The sequence below is a fragment of the Bos taurus genome, chromosome 5 (genome assembly GCF_002263795.3).
Source record: "Bos taurus isolate L1 Dominette 01449 registration number 42190680 breed Hereford chromosome 5, ARS-UCD2.0, whole genome shotgun sequence".
Taxonomy (NCBI): Eukaryota; Metazoa; Chordata; class Mammalia; order Artiodactyla; family Bovidae; genus Bos; species Bos taurus.
The window spans coordinates 39,926,968-39,945,905 of NC_037332.1; the positions used below are offsets into that span (position 1 = coordinate 39,926,968).

The window sequence follows — 18,938 nt, forward strand, 5'->3', positions numbered from 1 at the left end:
CCTTCACTCTTACCTCTGTTTCTGTGGGGTCAGGGAAACAGTGGTAAGAAAAAGAGGACAATATCAGGTAGTGGAGATGGATGCAAAGGAAGAAGGGGGAAGTGGAACAAAGGAGACAATAAGGAGAGAGAAAGAGAAGGTAGACATAAGATTATAGAAAACTGTTTAAGCTGAAAAAAGACACTTTATGTTCACTTTTTTTTTTTTTAAGGAAACTTTTATATTTCAGGGCCTACATGCCACTAGTTTTTCCCGGGATTATAGGAAATGTTACCTGAACATAGGCTCAAGAACTGCAAAGCGCTTGAACACACATACCGAATATCCATTCTTCAGCCATCGGATGGTAGGAATGGGCTTCCCCGTGGCCACACAAGGCCAGTAGAGATCACTGCCTATATCCACTTCTGTGTCATTGATGTGTTCCACCCACTCAGGAAATGCTAAAAAGTATAGAACATTGTAAATGCAAATGCAAGTCTCAGCATTCATCATCAACTCAAGAAGACAAATATTATAGTTTTGACTTTCTTCTGGAGAATACATCAGATACTCTCTGAGTCTTAGAATCAATGATAGAATCATTGAAGTTGTATATAGGTCTGTAGGTAAACTTTACATTATTAGAGACAAGGTAATTCTAATTCAACTTATAATTGTTTTTCTATTTGTGAAGCATGTTTTGTTGGAAAGCTGATTCATAAATAACACTAAAATAACTGATCTGTTTCTTTTAAATCTTTCAAACTGATATTTAAGGTTTGAAAGAATTATGTTTCAATTTACTGGTAAGAGGGATAGAGTCCAGTGCACAAGTGGAGGTGTTGTCCTCAGAGAATAGCTGACTCTAGAGTAAAAAGAGATAAGGGTGGAGACGCAAGTGTTAGTAGAAACAGAACAGAAGTTTGTGAGAGTTCTAATTTAATTACTACCATTTTCTCTGTAAAATAGGAAGCCAAGTTATTAGCTGAGAGGAAGGTCGAAGAAGGAATTACTGTGGGTTTAATGGAAACCGTGAAGGCATGATATGGTCATCTAATAAAATGAGAGAGTGAGTAAATCTGGAGAAAAATAGTCCAGTTGCCAAGCAACATTAAGGGCCTATTTAAAGTTAGTGATGCAGTGATGTTTAACTAGACATAGGCTAATCAATTTGGTAGTGCTCATTTCAAGTCATATTCAAGTTCCTTGGTTCTGACACTAAGGCAGAGAGCCAGAGTTTTCCAGTATTACTCTTTGCCAAAGTAGCAAGACAAAGTGGAGAGAGATGAGTGAGCTAAGTTGGTGTGCAGGGAAATGATAATGATTGAACCCAGGTTTAGGAAAGAGATGGCCAAGTTAGGGAAAGTGAGAGGAAGTTAAAACAGAGTAAGACTAACTGATTATAGTTGCTGGTAGATTAAAAGGATTGTAGGAATCTGGGTATTGAAGCTTGACAGGTGGTGATCAGAGTTTAAACACCTAATAAAAGGATTGTAGGAATCTGGGTACTGAAGCTTGAAAGGTGGTGATCAGAGTTTAAACACCTAAACTTGAGATTGTAAAGGGATTGCACTTTTGGTAACAATAAGGTCTGAACCCTCAGCCTTAGGAGTGGATTGCTGAGCAAGATTGTAGAACAAGATCATTGGAAGAGAGGAGTTCAAAGGAAGTGAGACACAAGACCATTAGAAAAATTATTATAGTCCACATGATTTTATGTCACCAAGAATGAAGTCATGAAAAGACTTGTAGTGGTGATAGTTGTTAATAATGAAAATCTTAGAACAATGGGTTGGGAAGGTAACCTGACATAAGATTATAAACTAGATGATTAAAGGAAAAGAAAGATAGTCTAGCAATGGCAATAAAGAGCAAGGAGGACAAGTGTACAAGTCACACCTGGGGATGAGGATTGTGAAAGAAAATTCAGCCACTGCTTGCATGGTCTGCAGTAGAAACAGTGTCAGTTACAGCAAAGACTAAAGGGAATGTGAATAAAATAAATAAATAAATAAATAAACAGGCAATAAATAAATAAAGGGAATGTGCAAAGTTACGGATATAGGGGATTCTGATAATGATGGACTATGTGTTCTAGAGGCTTATTATAAGGATGTCAGAAGTTAGGAATGAAAAGAATATAGAGTCTGAGTAGGAAAGGTGCAAAGCCATGTGGGTATGAAAGTGTAGCCCATAAGACGGCCCTGGAGTCCAAGGGCTTCTTAAGGCAAATGAAATGCACAAGGTGAAAGTTACATTAATCCTAAACCTAGTGGACGTTCTGAGATGGTGGTGATGAGGCTGCATGTGCTGGGTCGTTGGAGATGCTTACTTCATTCCTATATAGACAGAGGCCTGGGGTCTAGGGGTAGGAGGTAAGGGTTCGTCCTGACACTGCCACAGTACCCTTTAGTCTACTGGTATTCCAGTTCAGCTCAGGCATCATCTCTAGTTTTTCCTATCATCCATCCTTTGATGAGACTAAGGTACCCCTTTATCAAATGCTTTATCAATATCATATGTAATCCCCATATTGTACTCACAATTTTCTTTATAATTATATATATTAGGGGTATATATTTATTTGACTGTGTATGACTATATAAATTTGGAGGTTTTTCATATAGTATGACTAGAGTATGAACCCCTCAAGGACAAAATATTTCCTATATTTAACTGTCCTGGCTCCTACTGTGTCTGCCTCTGAGGACGCACTCTGTACATTCATCCTTTCAGTGAATGACCTTATCAAAGACTTAGATGTTTATTCAGGTGTGACCTGCAAATTTCACATTGGAGAACATTGTAGGGAGGATTTCAGTATGCAAAGTTTTAAGCATTGACTGAGAAACTATATTCTCTCCTCCCAAATAAAGCTTATTTCAATTAAATACTTGTATCAAAAAGTTGTATCAAAGAAAAACTTTCCTTAGACCAATAATTCTCTAAGAGTGGCTCCTGGACAAGTAGCATCAACATCTCCTAAGAATTTTTTATAAATACAAATTCTCACACCCCAAATAGACCTTCTAACTCAGAAACTCTTGAGTATGAGAACCAGCAATTTGTGTCTTTAAATAAGCCCTCCAGATGATTTTAAAACATGGTAAAGTTTGTGAATCACTGGCTTAAACTATGTCATAATGCATAGGTGTTTCTACAAATAAAAAAGAGCCTGAAGAAAGTCAACAAGCCATATGAATTGTATTTTCTCAAAATTATCAAGAACACTACTATTGATCCATTCATGTTCCTGTAATACCAGTGGCATAAATTCCTAACTTGTCTACTCGTTTTTGTGACTTAGTTGGACATAAAGATAAATATTTTATTGTTTTTCACAATGTAATACACATTACTGTTTTTAAGGTTAATCATTTTATGCTAAGTTTTCAAGTTAGAAAATGGTTTTAAATAAGATATTGATTACATGTGTGGAAAATTAAAACAATGTATCTACCTTGAACATAAATTCTTGCCTGGTGTTTATCCTTTCCTCTATTGTTCTCAGCCTCGCATTCATATATGCCTTCATCTTCTAGCTGAATATTGAAGATCTTGAGGACAGCTCCAGAGGTGCTGATCTCAGCTGTGCTTGGCATTGGTTCTAGGACTTTTCGCCATCGGATATCAGGAACAGGACTTAAATAGAAGATAACAAGAGCTAATAGTCCACAACACTTAAAAGTCAATTTACTCTATGTTTATAGATAAACATTTTTAACATTTATTTCCTAACAATATAAGATTTAAACTCTATATACATTAATGAAAACTGTGAGCATACTTACTTGCCAAGTGCAAAACACTCTAAAGTCACGTTTTGGCCCATCAATGCATATACATCCTTGAACTGAACTACAATATCAGCAGGATATGGTTTTGTTGTTCCTAATTTAAGAAAAACCAAAATTAGCAAGCAGAGCAGAAAGGCTAAATACACTGCTTAGAATCATAACATGAGTGTGTGCTTTATACTGTAGAACACTTGAAAGACAAATAGATACACAAAGACCTGAAATATAAACCAAATCAATAGTAAATGCTCTAAAAAAGTGGTGGCCAAGGAGGATTGTTGAAAATATATAAGAGCTGAGGGAATCTCAGGCAAAGAGGACATTTGAACCAGACCAGTTCAAGTTGAGGAAATCGCATATTTTGACACAACTTCAGGAGTGTGCAGGCAATTATAAAAGGTCTAGGAATCAAAATGATATTGAAGTATATGTAGTTGAAGATGAACTTGAATCTACAATATAGAAGGTTTGAAACTGATACTAAAGATTTTGAGATTAATTTCCTCAATGGTTAGCTATTAATAGGATTTGTTAAAAGACTAAATATGAATTTTACCTTTGGTTTAAGTAGATTTGTTGGCAGTTTTAAGGGAAGGAATATGGAGAAGAAAAATATAGCAGAGAGTCAGAGTTCTAAGTGAGGGCCTGAACAAGGGCAGAGTCACAGTGGGAGCAGAAAGGAAAACACAGATCCAAGTTGTGTTTTAGAACCAGAATCAAAAGAACTGCCCCTTGGATCAATGTTTTCCCAAGATACAGATCAAAAATCCAATTCAAACATAAATTTATTTATTTTAATTGGAGGTTAATTACTTTACAATATTGTATTGGTAAAAATAAATAAATTAATAAAATCCAATTCATTAAAATCACTTGGGATACTCATTGAAACTATAGATTCCTGGATCACATCCTGGGTCTGCTGAATCATTATCTTTGGGTTCCACATTTTCCTCAAACTTTCCAAGTGCTTATGTCCTAAATGAAAACTGCTGTGTTCACTGTCCTCAGGATGTCAGTGGAAAGGAGTTGACGATTAAAATTCTCTCCTGAGTTACCGGTGAGAAATATGATAGTATTATTCAATGAGATGAAGAACACCAGAAGAGGAGGTTTAGAGAGCAGATGAAAGATGTGTTTGGAATATTTCAAATTTAACACTCTTGAGAAGCTTCTGTGTGTCAAGCCCAGGATGTAGGTAGGATTAGGGAAAAGTTTTGGAGAAGTGAATCTGGAGTCAGCACATAGAGCTTCTAGTGAAATAAAGGTATAAATGAATGAGACTATCTAGAAAAAGATTGGAAAGAAATATGAGAATGAGGATGATCTGATGAAGGATACTGCGTAGAGGTTGTCACTGAGGCAGCTGGGAAATAAGCAGAGGCAGAAATAGTCAAAAAAAAGGAAAAGAAAGGAGATTTCAAGAGAGGCAGAAGAGATCAACAAGGGTCAAATTTCATACAGAATCAGATCTGAAAATGTCTTTTGGATTTAGCAAATAAGAAGTGGTTTTGATTACTCAAGACTGTTTGCATTGAATACAAAAGAATATGCAGAGGGAAACAAATGGAGGAGAGTTTAAAGACTCAGAAAAGAAAGAGTGATGCGATGACATCCTTAAATGAAACAAATGGGATGTGAATCAGAGCAGCTGCAGCAATTAGCTTGAGCAGCAGGAAAAACACTTTTTCCACTGAGAAAGAAAGTAAGAAGCACTGAATTTTGAGGGACGAAAATGAGGGAAGTTTTCACATGACGGTTCCTTTTCACTCCGTGAAGTAGTGGTGAGAGTATTTCCTAAGATTTGAGAGGGGTAAAAAAAAAAAAGCCAGATAATAAGATGTTTATTGAATACTAACCATTTGACTGCTATCTTGAGAATAATAATGGAATGTCTGTGATATGACAGACTTGCCACCATTATTATACAAAACTTAGAGGTAAGACCCAAATTTAAGTCTGCCAACAACAGAACCAGTATTTCCTTAGAAGCTTGAATTCAGTGATATGAGTGTTGCAGGAGGACTGAGATAAAAATAACCTGAAGTAAGAAAACATATTGTATTCTGATTTAAGTTCATTCAACTGAAGCCTGGGGAAAGGCCAGTTAAGAACGTGTTAACTCTTAACTGTCATTCAAGATGGTACCACAGTAGTCATACCCTACACTACTTACAATAGAAAGGCAATTTATATACTTATTTCCTTCATTTAAATAATTCCTTAAAAATAAAAAATGATCTGATTGCCTTTCCTTCCACCCCAATTCTGTAATCACTGCAGCTTGTTTTGATATAATCATTCACTTTCATGAATTGACTAAGAAGTAGGACTGACCATGAAACAAAAAACAGATGGTGGTGATTCCCATTTATAACCAATATATTGGCATTTTGCTAGTAAATCAATTGGGTTTCTATACATTCACTGAACTGGAGGCAACCAATTCAAACTCAACCACCTTAGGACATTTTATGATGTAAATCTTCTCTAGGTGAAAATCTAAGGAAAAACCAAGACTTTCAAAATATATGTCTTCTATTTGTCCTGGTGAAGCAGTCAGCTGGTTTGCCCATTGGATATTTCTTTTCATTATTATAAGTATGCCATAAGTAGACAACCTTACAAAAACAGAGAACAAATATACTTACGTTCAGGTAGTGGAATGAGTGGGATAAATTTGCTGAACACACTCTTTGTAATAGAGGGACTGGATACAAAGCAAGAATAGTTGCCTTTGTCAGATGCCTCAACATTAGCAATGTAGAGATTGCCATTTGTCTGAGACACAAATCTTCGTTTATCCATTGTGATAAATACAGGAAATTCATTTAGAAGCCAGCGGTAGCTAAGATCATCTAGAAGAAAATATTGTTGACTAAGTATTAAACTCCCTCCAAAAGCAAAGATTTTGTTTTCTAGTAGTAAGCTAGTTCATAACCTAATCTAGGCTTTTCAAATATTATTGACTCAGTTTTAAGCTCTTCTCCAAAAGGAAAAGTCTTGTTTTCTAGAAATAAACTAGCACATAATCTAATCTAGGCTTTTGTAGAGTAAATGTTGGAAGTAGGCCAAGATAAACAGCACAAATTTTCTAAAAGCTACCGTAGTTTGAATATAAAGTGATACTAAGCAATAATATCTATTTCTCAATTATTCATGAATTACCAATATTCTTTTAATTAATTATGGGCTAAATACAACTCAGTTTAAATGACTTGCTTAGAATTTCATGACTAAGTAGAATTAGGATTTTGAATCCAGGTCTAATAGCTTCAAATTCCATCTTCCCTACTGCATTTAAAAGATAAAGTCAACTGTACTGTGGCTTTATATCTTTTTATTCTCCTATTATACATGACAGATTTAGAAATGAGTTTATGCAGCCTGTTCTGGCTACATTAAAAAGTAAAAACTACAGAAAAGGAAAAAAGGCATTTTACTTGTTTTCTTAAATATTAGGAAGCAGATCATATGGTAACTTTTAACTGTTGTAAATTCCTTTGGCTAAGCATACTGGCTGGTTAGGCCAAAAGTTGAATTTCCTCATTAAATTGCTTCTTTTCCCAGTTTTCCATTCAGATCTCCCCTTAATGTTTTGAGGGATGACATTCCAGTAATCATGCACAGCAGTAATGCGTAAGAGGGAACGCTGGGTGATACATATTTCTCAGTCTCAATATCCTAATCCCCTTTAAAACATTATAACCATGTGAAGACAACTGCCACTAGGGAGATACCCTCAGGGGGAAAAAATACCCTCAGGGGAATTAAAATTTAAAAAAAGGTACCCTCAGAAAAAGATCTCTTAGTTCAAGTTAGAAAAGATTTAGATGCAAGATGGTGGAAAATCAAGATATTTTAAAAATGAAATAATCATGACCTGACACCATTCCATTTTGTTTTATGGAACTCAAGGTGATTGACTGGTAAAGCTGCTAAATGGAGAATGAAAAAGAGCTGAATATGAAAAACTAAAAGAATTGCATGCTATATATGTCCAGTATGATTGAAAATAATAGTCCAGGGGATTCCATTTAAACTAGCTATATAATTTTCTCCAGCAATATACAGTCTCATAAAAGTGAATGAAGATTATTTATCTTAACTTTTTAATTACAGAAGTTTATTTTTTGTTTTCAAAAAATGAAAATACAAAGTTAAATTTGAAAGAAAATAAAATCACCATATTTCTCCAACTCAGCATTCTTATTGTTAGCATACACATTCTCTAGACCTTTGTATCTGTGAATAATTCTTGTTGCTGTTACTCAGTCATGTCCAAATCTTTGTGGCCCTATAGATTGCAGCACGCCAGGCTTCCCTGTCCTTCAACATCTCCTAGAGCTTGCTCGAACTCAAGCACATTAAGTCGGTGATGCCATCCAACCAACTCATCCTCTGTTGTCCCCTTCTCCTCTTGCCTTCAGTCTTTCCCAGCATCAGGGTCTTTTCCAATGAGTTGACTCTCTGCATCAGGTGGCCAAAGTATTGGAGCTTCAGCTTCAGCATCAGTCCTTCTAATGAATATTCAGGGTTGATTTCCTTTAGGATTGACTGGTTTGATCCCCATTCTATCCAAGTGACTCTCAAAAGTCATCCCCAACACCACAGTTCAAAAGCATCAGTTCTTCAGTGCTCAGCCTTCTTTATGGTCCAACTCTCACATTCATACATGACTACTGGATAAATCATAGCTTTAACTATATGGACCTTTGTTGGCAAAGAAATGTCTCTGCTTTTTAATATGCTGACTAAGTTTGTCATAACTTTTCCTCCAAGGAGCAAGAATTTTTTAAATTTCATGGCTGCAGTCACCCTCTGCAGTGATATTTGGAGCTCAAGAAAATAAACTTTTTTACTGTTTCCATTGTTTCCCAACCTATTTGCCATGAAGTGAATGATTCTATTAATATTAATCGTTATCCTTATGCTGATTTAAGAAGGTCAGGTAAAAACCACAGAAGAAACAAAATAAGCAGAAACTTTGGAGGTTGCTTAAATTGCTGAAATCAGGTTTTTGGAATTGGGCAACAAATACTTCTATGTTTATAGTATTTAGAAATAACATTTATCATATATTTTAACAGACTGTAAACCAAAATAATATTTAAAGTATATTTTAACAGATGTGAGTTTGTCTAGTTTTGAAATAATTTTTGTATTCTCACTTAAAAAGAAAATTAATATTTTTGTAATGATTTCTGGACACAAATTCCAAAAAAATTAGAAAGAGTCAGGAAAGTACAGATTTCCTTACAGAAGAATTTTCTTAGCTATACAATATTTCAAGATACCACACACAAAACTAATTCAGAATATTCTGAGTACTCCATAGTTATGTCAATGTGGAGACCTGTATTTTAATTCCAGACTAAATATTAATATGACTTTGGTCAGGCTATTTTAACTACCATATTACTCAGTTTTTCTAAATTCTAAGAAATTTTTCTGTGTACCACTCATTAGAGAAGAGGAACAGGATAATGTTTTACTCTTTGAATCTTAAAGGCAGAAAAGTTAGGTCAGAGAAGTTACTGCCATGCGTTGGTAAAAACATAAATCTTGTACTACAGAATAAATGGTCTGGCTGGTTTAAGGCCCAGTGTGTATTTTCCTAAATATTCAATGTGAAAGTGTTAGTAACTCAGTTGTATCCAACTCTTTGCGACCCCATGGCCTGTAGCCTGTCAAGCTCTTCTGTCCATGGGTTCTCCAGGTGAGAATAGTGGAGTGGGTACCCATCCCATTTTCCATGGGAGCTTCCTGCTCAATGGATCAAAATTGGGCCTCCCCTCCAGTTTACTGAGTTATCTTCTATGTGCCACTAAAGAAGACAAATTTGGTCATTGCCCTTGTGGAACTTGTAATATTAATAATATAAATTTATTTAATAGATTATTGTCTAATGATAAACCATCTACTTGGACAAAAGAATAATTGCAATATGTTGGATGCTATCATTTCTCACTAAAACAAAGCTAGGGATCACTATTGTCATTTTAAAAAAAGGATACAGAGGTTTAGCTAGGTTGACTCGCCCAAGGACGTATAGCAATCAATTCAGTTCAGTCGATCAGTTGTGTCTTACTCTTTGTGACCCCATGGACTGCAGCATGCCAGGCTTCCCTGTCCACCACCAACCCCTGGGGCTTACTCAAACTCATGTCCATCGAGTCAGTGATGCCATCCAACCATCTCATCCTCTGTCATCCCCTTCTCCTCCTGCCTTCAATCTTTCCCAGCATCAGGGTCTTTTCCAATGAGTCAGTTCTTCGGTGGCCAAAGTATTGGAGCTTCATCTTCAGCATTAGTCCTTTCAATGAATATTCAGGACTGATTTCCCTTAGGATTGACTCGTTTGATCTCCTTGCAGTCCAAGGGACTCTCATTTAGCAATAGGAAGGCAGAACTGATCTTCTAACTTCCTTTTCCACCCCAGAACTACCAAAACTGTTCCACAATTGGTGTGGTAGCTGCCCTGATCAGACTTAAGAATGAAGCTTAATTTAGGTAATCAAGAGCCAAACTCTGACTCAGTTCTCATGGGCATTCAGTAGATTATCTGTCTTCCCTTACTCCCTGCAAATGGTAAAAATTAACCATCTCTGAAGAAGTCTTTCCCATTCTGTTGTTTTCCTCTATTTCTTTGCATTGATCACTGAGGAAGGCTTTCTTATCTCTTCTTGCTATTCTTTGGAACTCTGCATTCACATGCTTGTATCTTTCCTTTTCTCCTTTGCTTTTCGTTTCTCTTCTTTTCACAGCTATTTGTAAGGCCTCCCCAGAGAGCCATTTTGCTTTTTTGCATTTCTTTTCCATGGGGATGGTCTTGATCCCTGTCTCCTGTACACTGTCACGAACTTCTGTCCATAGTTCATCAGGCACTCTATCTATCAGATCTAGACCCTTAAATCTATTTCTCACTTCCACTGTATAATCATAATGGATTTGATTTAGGTCATACCTGAATGGTCTAGTGGTTTTCCCTACTTTCTTCAATGTAAGTCTGAATTTGGCAATAAGGACTTCATGATCTGAGCCACAGTCAGCTCTTGGTCTTGTTTTTGCTGACTGTATAGAGCTTCTCCATCTTTGGCTGCAAAGAACATAGTCAGTCTGATTTCAGTGTTGACTGTTTGGTGATGTCCACGTGTAGAGTCTTCTCTTGTGTTGTTGGAAGAGGGTGTTTGCTATGACCAGTGTGTTCTCTTCGCAAAATTCTATTAGCCTTTGCCTTGCTTCATTCCATATTCCAAGGCCAAATTTGCCTGTTATTCCAGGTGTTTCTTGACTTCCTACTTTTGCATTCCACTGCAAGGAGATCCAACTAGTCCATTCTAAAGGAGATCAGTCCTGGGTGTTCTTTGGAAGGAATGATGCTAAAGCTGAAACTCCAGTACTCTGGCCACCTCATGCAAAGAGTTAACTCATTGGAAAAGACTCTGATGCTGGGAGGGGTAGGGGGCAGGAGGAAAAGGGGACGACAGAGGATGAGATGGCTGGAGGGCATCACCGACTCAATGGACGTGAACTCCATCCATTTGGGTGAACTCTGGAAGTTGGTGATGGACAGGGAAGCCTGGCGTGCTGTGATTCATAGGGTCGCAAAGAGTCACACACGACTGAGCGACTGAACTGAACTGAAGAAGTCAGCACCTATTTTCCTCATAGCCTTGCTGTCTGGCTTAAACAATAAATTATTATAAAATTATTTTTTAGGAAGAGTAAATACCAGGACTGTTTCAAAAACATTGCTTTTATCGATAGGTGTCTGGGACTTTTTTCTTTGCCTCAAGAGAGTCTGTACCATATTACAGTGGGGATTTGTTTGGGCCAATTATAGTGCATTTGATCAGTTTCATTGTATTATTTTGAAATATACCACTTACCCAAGCTTGATAAATAATTTTACATTTCTCCTTGATATATATTTGAAGTAATTAAGTGCTGTCTCTGTCCACAAACTTTTTTGAAGATGTTTGTACTTTTTTTTTGTTGTTGTTGTTAATTAACCTCATTAGAACAGAATTTACCTATACCAATAAAACCACAATAGCTTCTAACTTTTGTTTGACATCTATAGTAAACTATATATAAACTCTTTTAGAAATAAATTTATACCGGGTTATACTGTGGGCTCATATATTCCCTACTATGCTCTAGCATGCTTGTCTATTTTTATGCTTACCTTTCTAGTCTATTGAGATTCAGTCACTATCACATTCAACATTTAATGAGTTTTTTCTCTTAAGAGTATTCCCACTTTCTTATTTATTTAAAAATCCACACCATGTGTATTATTAGATATCCTGTATTTTCTCAATAGTACTCACTCTTCAAATGATGGGCTTTTTTTTAATTCTCTTACAGAATATGCACATATATGATTCCTATTTTGTGAGTTGTGTAACTCAGTTTCAGATTCTGAAAATTAGTTGGAATCAAAGAATCATGCTTCCATTTTCTGAGAATCTAGGGATTTAGAAAGTCTTACACATTAAAGAATTAATGGTTCTATTTAATAAAACAAGATCTAAACAAGAAAATTTATCTTTTGCTAAAATTGTAATCACTATGTATCTATCAATTTAATGAATACACTTATTTACTCTTTTACTTTCTCATTCTTCAAATATTTGTTGGACACATATCCTGTGCTAGGCACTAGGCAATCAGTTGCATATCAAATGTTGTTATAAAATTGAATCAACATTTTTACTGATATAGGTATGTATAAGTATTCCTAATAAATAAACAACTGGTTCAAATAAGAGTTTTCCTCTTTGCAAGAAATTGTAGAACACCCAAATCCATAGAAAAATGTAGTGATTGTAAATGATGAGATTGTCCCCTAGATCTTTTTCCTGTGCATAAATCAGAGGTGAATTCAATAGCCATGAATAAAAAAAATTCTTAGTGAAGTGAGATGTACTTTATTTGTTTTAATGGCGATTCAAAATATAACATTAAATGTACTAAATACATTTTATTTAATTTAATAATAATCCTTTTAAATTAGATATCCATTTTATAATTTAAAAACATTAAATTTGAATCTCATAACAAGGTCTGTGAAGTAGGTGGCACAAGAATTATTACTCCCAAATTTTGAACAAGCAAACTGAGATGTAGTTATGGCTAAGTTAAGTTGACTTAGTAAGGAGTAAATTTTAGGTTATCAGATCACCAAATAGAGCCAACAAGATTTGACTACTATAAATAGTTGCATATATAATGTTCTTTGAGGTTCAGAATCCAAACCTGGTCGGTTCGTTTATACCTCAACTCCATGAAATATTAACTGCAATATACAAAACCTTAACTGCATATAGTGGAAAGATAGATTTATGACATGCAAATGGCAAAATGGTACACACATATATACACACTATGGTCTTCAAGCATATGTCCATTCTTATATTTGAAGGTGTCATGTCTAATGTTCAAAGAGGTCGTAATCCACTAAGAGCACAAGTGGAGATGAGTTGTTCAGGTTCTATTCTGTGATTAATAATGTTTCTTTGGCTTATTTAAAAGACCTCCCAGTCCTGCCCCTACCCATATAAACATTTGTATCTTTATCAGGAAGAAGAGGTAATACACTCATTTGGCTTAATGATTTGAAGCTTCTACCAACCTTAGTCTTGGTCCATGAAATTCTTCAGTCAACAAAGTTGTAAAGATGCCACAGAGGCTTGAAAACCAGACTCATCTCAGAAAAACCCCATAGTTTGTGTTCCTTGAACCATTCCCCATATATCTATCTATACTACTTCCCTAGGTAATGACATGCAGTCCTATGACTTTGAAAACAATTTATATAATGCTGCATGACAAACTGATACTCCTACCTCAGATGTTGCCCTTGGGTTCCACATTCATAGAACTGCCAACTGAACAACTCTTTTTGGAATTTTAAATTAGGCCCCTCACTCTTAATCCACACCTATTCTTCCAGACAACTCCATTCTCTCCAGAGCTCATGACAAATACTTTGATGTCATCTTGACTCCTGTGTTTCTCTTATATCTCACACATAAAGTCTACCAGCCTGTACTCTTACCCCTTCCTTCAAAATATATCTTGATTTAACTACTTCTTCCTACCTCCAGTTCCCCTGCTCTGGTCCATATTCATTGCCTACATGATGGCAATACCTTTAACTGAGCTCCTGGTTTCACTTTTATATTCTGCTGAGTCTTTTCTTACAACAGTAACCAGATTTGCCTTTCTATAACTTAAGTGATGTCCTGTGATTCCTCTGCTCAACGCCCTTTAATGAAAATCTCACTCAAAGCAGATGCCAATGGAAACACTATGAACATGAGGGTATTTTTTCATAATTTTGTCAGTTCTTTAAAAAAAAAAAGACCACTCCTTCATTGAAAAACTTTTTACAACATTTGAATTCATAAATTTCTCCTTTTGTTGTTGTTCAGCCACTAAGTCATGTCAGACTCTTTGCGACCCCATGGACTGCAGCATGCCAGGCTCTTCTGTCCTCCATTTTCTCCTGGAGTTTGCTCAGACTCATGTCTACTGAGTCTCCTATGTATATCAACTAATTCTCTTTCTCCCACAGTTATAAGAAAAAAGTGATCAACATTTGATTATAAACTGTCTATTATCTATACATAATCAGAATAGTATATATGTGCATGTATATATATTCCATATTAATATATGCCAGACTTATAATAGTCTGTTATGAATCATTCTATATAGAGATATTTAGAGGCAACTTTATGACATAAGATTAAAACTATAAGAACCCAGAATACTTTTTTTATGAGAGAAAAATGGTATAAATATATTATTTGAAGAAAATGATAAATGAAATGAGTGAAAATATTATATATGCAGTGTTCATCTTTTAATCAATGGTTTTGTAGCTTTCATTTTAGCCATATCAAATTACTGAAAACATGTATTCCAAAGTTGAATCTTGTAACAGATGAACTTCAGTTTAGCCCCTTTCTTGTGTACAGGGATACATTGGCAGGGCCTGTGTACCTGTTGTGACAACTCTGAAGACTGCACATGTTTTAAACTTTGCTTCAAACACAATGTGCACAGACAAACCCAGGGCTTCACCAGAGGAAGACTGAGGGAGCACTCCAGTGGGGAGAAGGAGTAAGGATGAAGGGCAGAATCCTAGCTGAGGAACGTGAAGGTCAACAATCTTGCTCTGTATCCAATTCTGGATTTCCTCAGCTTTTATTTTCTTTACTATATGTATTTGTAACTCACATTCTGTTTGTGGATTAGAACTCCTAAAGAGATTAATAATTTATTATGTCTCTTTCTTTCTGGTGTTTAATTACAGGTCCTAGTATATTTGGCTGCAGTCCATGGGGTTGCTAAGAGTCGGACACGACTGAGCGACTTCACTTTCACTTTTCACTTTCATGCATTGGAGGAGGAAATGGCAACCCACTCCAGTGTTCTTGCCTGGAGAATCCCAGGGACAGGGGAGTCTGGTGGGCTGCCGTCTCAGGGGTCGCACAGAGTGGAACACGACTGAAGCAACTTAGTAGCAGCAGCATATGTTAGATGCCAAATTATTAATAAAATGATTATTTCCTCCTTGGTACTATTCTATTACAGGAATTATTTGTAGAAAATCTACCATATTTTCTCCAGTGTAACAGGACTTTAATAGGAACGTAATCCAACATACATGTTATTTATAAGCTGAAATGATCATAGACCTTTGTAATTAGGGACAACTGTTTAAAGAATCAAAAAAGCAAGCATCTATAAGCTCTAGTAAGTGATGTGTTATAAGGTTATACAAATATTGAGTCTTAATTATAAATGCTCCAATATCATGAAGAAATAAAAGTGTTCCCACTTCATTTCCTAGATGCTTATAATCATAGAAGAGCTAAGTTTACCTGGGAAATGGTATGGAGGGTCACAGAGTAGCACCATTCCCTTCCCTTCTTTCACTCTGACCTCAGGACGTTCCTCAGGTGGGAAAGGATCAAGATCTAATCATGAAAGCAAGAAGGAAAACATTCATTCTCTGGGCAATAGAAAAATTGATACTCATTAAAGTTTCTTTTTCAGCTACTAATTCACTTTTAGATACAATATTTCTCTGTTGGTTTGGTGAAGCTTATCAAAAGCTTATTCAAGCCTTTTCAGACGCTGGAACGTGCACACATTACAGAAGAATATGGACATTGGCCACATCTGTATAACTGCTGTGACAACCCGGAAGACTGTGCATTTTCTAAACTTTTCTTCAGATTTAGGAAGACTCTCTGTAAGAATATCTGGAAATACAATGTGCACAGACAAACCCAGGGCTTTACCAGAGAAAGTCGGAGAGAGGAGTCCAGTGGGGAGAAGGAGTAAGGATGAAGGGCAGAATCCTAGCTGAGGAACGTGAAGGTCAATAATCTTGCTCTTTTTCAAATTCTGGACTTTCCTCAGTTTTTATTTCCTTCACTCTGTTCTGTGTATTTGGAACTCACATTTTGCTTGGATCTGATTCTTCATTTATGTTACTGGTTCTTATTCTGTTTCAGTCTTGTCTCATCTCCATTTCCTTATGTGTGATAAGTTGGTGTCGGTCACTAAGTCATGTCAGACTCTCTGCGACTCCATGGACTGTATGTAGCACACCAGGCTTCCCTGTCCTTCACTATCTCCCAGAGTTTGCTCAAACTCATGTCCATTGAGTTGGTGATGCCATCTGACCTTCTCATCCTCTGTAGCCCCCTTCTCCTCTTTCCCTTAATCTTTCTCAGCATCAGTGTTCTTTCCAGTGAGTTGGCTCTTCACATCAGGTGGCCAAAGGATTGGAGCTTCAGCTTCAGGATCAGTCCTTCTAATGAATATTCAGGGTTCATTTCCTTTAGGGTTGACTGTTTGATCTCCTTGCTGTCCAAGGGACACTCAAGAGTCTTCCCCAGCACCACAAGTTGAAAACATCAATTCTTCAGCACTCAGCCTTCTTTATGGTCCAGCTCTCACATGACTACTAGAAAGACCATAGCTCTGACTAAATGGACCTTTGTCAGCAAAGTTATGTTTCTGCTTTTTAATATGCTGTGATCAGTACTCAAATTATGAAATCTAGTTTTTAATTCTCTTTATGTTTATGTCTCTGAAAAATTATCATTCCAATAATTACCTTTTTGCAAAGAACCCTTCAAATCTACTTTTCCTGTCCTGATGCCTCCCTGGAATGCCATTCCTATTCTAAAACTTAGTTGGGGTCTATCTCACTGTGGATAACAATGTCTTCTCTAAATGCGAAGAGACCATTGAAGCGCTTACTTTTATCCTTGATATTGGTCTTAATTGCTCCCGTTCCATTTTAAAGAGAGCAAAATGTTTCTGCCCTTTGACTAGACTTTCCTTAAGAAAATATTCAAGGTCTTTTTCCTTCAGTGAATCTGTTGTATATTTCCTCAAGGACTGAGTTTATCATTTGCCCTCTCACTGTCACCACATGAATTTAATCTGGCTGCACTTGCTGATTTTGTCTCACTCCCTTCTGGTAATCAGTACCACTTGGGTCCTTTTAAAAATGTCACTTTCATCCTATAATTCATTTTGCAAAATATTTAAATGCTGACTTATAAAATCACGTATGGAGAACATCTAGTCTAACTCCTCTCCCAATAGACATTTTTATTCCATAGTAACCTCTAACTTTTAGTTTAGCACAATGTTTCTCAAAGTATTCTCATTATTATTGTCCCTAAAAGGAGAAATTTTATTTAATTTAAACTTAAATCAGTTAACATTTAATTCATTACTAACAAGAAAAATTAAATACTAAGGAATAAGACCATTGTGTTGTAATACATAAAATGGTTCCCTGCCTCCAAGAACTGATTTTCACTCCCGTGGGGACAGTATCATCCCCAGTGAGAATTCAAAGCTTAGTATTTCCATTGAGAGTAATTATTAGAAACTTATTCAAGATCTTTCTGAACATGACCTCAGTTTATTTTCCAGTGTTATCTTTCACTACTTTAAATGCATTCATAATATTTTTCATAATACTTTGCTCTCTTGGAATTGTTTTTCTTCTCCACACAATAAAGGCCCACTCATCTTGTAAAGCCCACCTCATCTAGAAGTCTTTCTCTTGCTTTTCTTTCTCCTCGATTTCTCCTTTTTTGCTTAATTCTTCTGATAATGTCTAAAATTTTCTTCACCTAAATGCACATACCCATTTTAAAGTCACAATTACTTACATCCAAAACTCAGGGTTGCTTCAGTGCTTCTGACCATCCCATAGTTATTTGATGCTAAACAGTAATATATTCCAGCATCTTTCTGTTTGTCCGGATTGTTGATAACAAGGTTTCCTCCTACCATACTGTACCGATCACTTGTCAGATCAATATCCCCATTATTCATTCTCCATCTATGAAAAAATAAGTAAATGCTATATCAAATGTCAAGAGGACTGAAATCAGTATACTGGGATAACACTGTTCTAAAATAAAATGAGTACAGCTCCATATGAAAGAAGGTGATTAAGTAGCTGACTCAGAGTGGTATTTCTACATATTCTATAATTCCATGTCTCTGGGCTCATGATTTATAATTTAGTTCGGGCACAGAAAGGTAAATGTTCAAGTATATGAGATATTTCCTTTTTTAGCATGAGGCATTCCAAAGGACAAATATTTCATTGACTTTTGCTACATAAACTGGTTTCTTAGCAGATATACATGCATCATAAATGATAACTATTTATGGAGTAGGTAGATTCATGAATAAATAAATGTTATATAAATATTTTAAATATTGCTATAGTAGAAATAAAATATAAGATATCAATATAAGATACCAAAGTATAAGATATTAGATATCAATATCAAAGTCATTTTTGAATAAAATTTCATTTTGAATAAAACAAACCAATAGAAATCAGGGTTTTACTCATTTAATGTCATATTCTGACCACTAGAGGTCGATCACACCATTTGAAAATGGCTGAAGTCAATTGGGTCTTGGTTCCAGGCCACAGATACATTATTGCAGGTATATTGATGGTGACGGTGAATAAACTAACTAGAAACAGGAATCTAGAATCTAAACTAACTAGAATCAGGAAACTTTCATGGTGAGATGATGAGAGGATTGCATATATAAAGTAGTTTTCAATTAAGCTGACCACCTGCA

General features: G+C 35.9%; 1 protein-coding gene across 5 annotated transcripts in view; it reads right to left on the reverse strand.

Annotated features, from left to right (window-relative positions):
• Positions 1-18,938, reverse strand: part of CNTN1 (contactin 1) — a 404,879-nt gene that overhangs the window by 156,431 nt on the left and 229,510 nt on the right. For all 5 annotated transcript variants that reach the window (XM_010805057.4, XM_059886103.1, NM_174280.2 and 2 more), the window contains 6 exon segments: positions 18,002-18,174; positions 15,680-15,775; positions 6,431-6,637; positions 3,774-3,873; positions 3,443-3,624; positions 319-443 (listed from right to left, as the gene is read on the reverse strand). In XM_010805057.4, coding sequence (XP_010803359.1) covers positions 319-443; positions 3,443-3,624; positions 3,774-3,873; positions 6,431-6,637; positions 15,680-15,775; positions 18,002-18,174 — 883 coding nt within the window.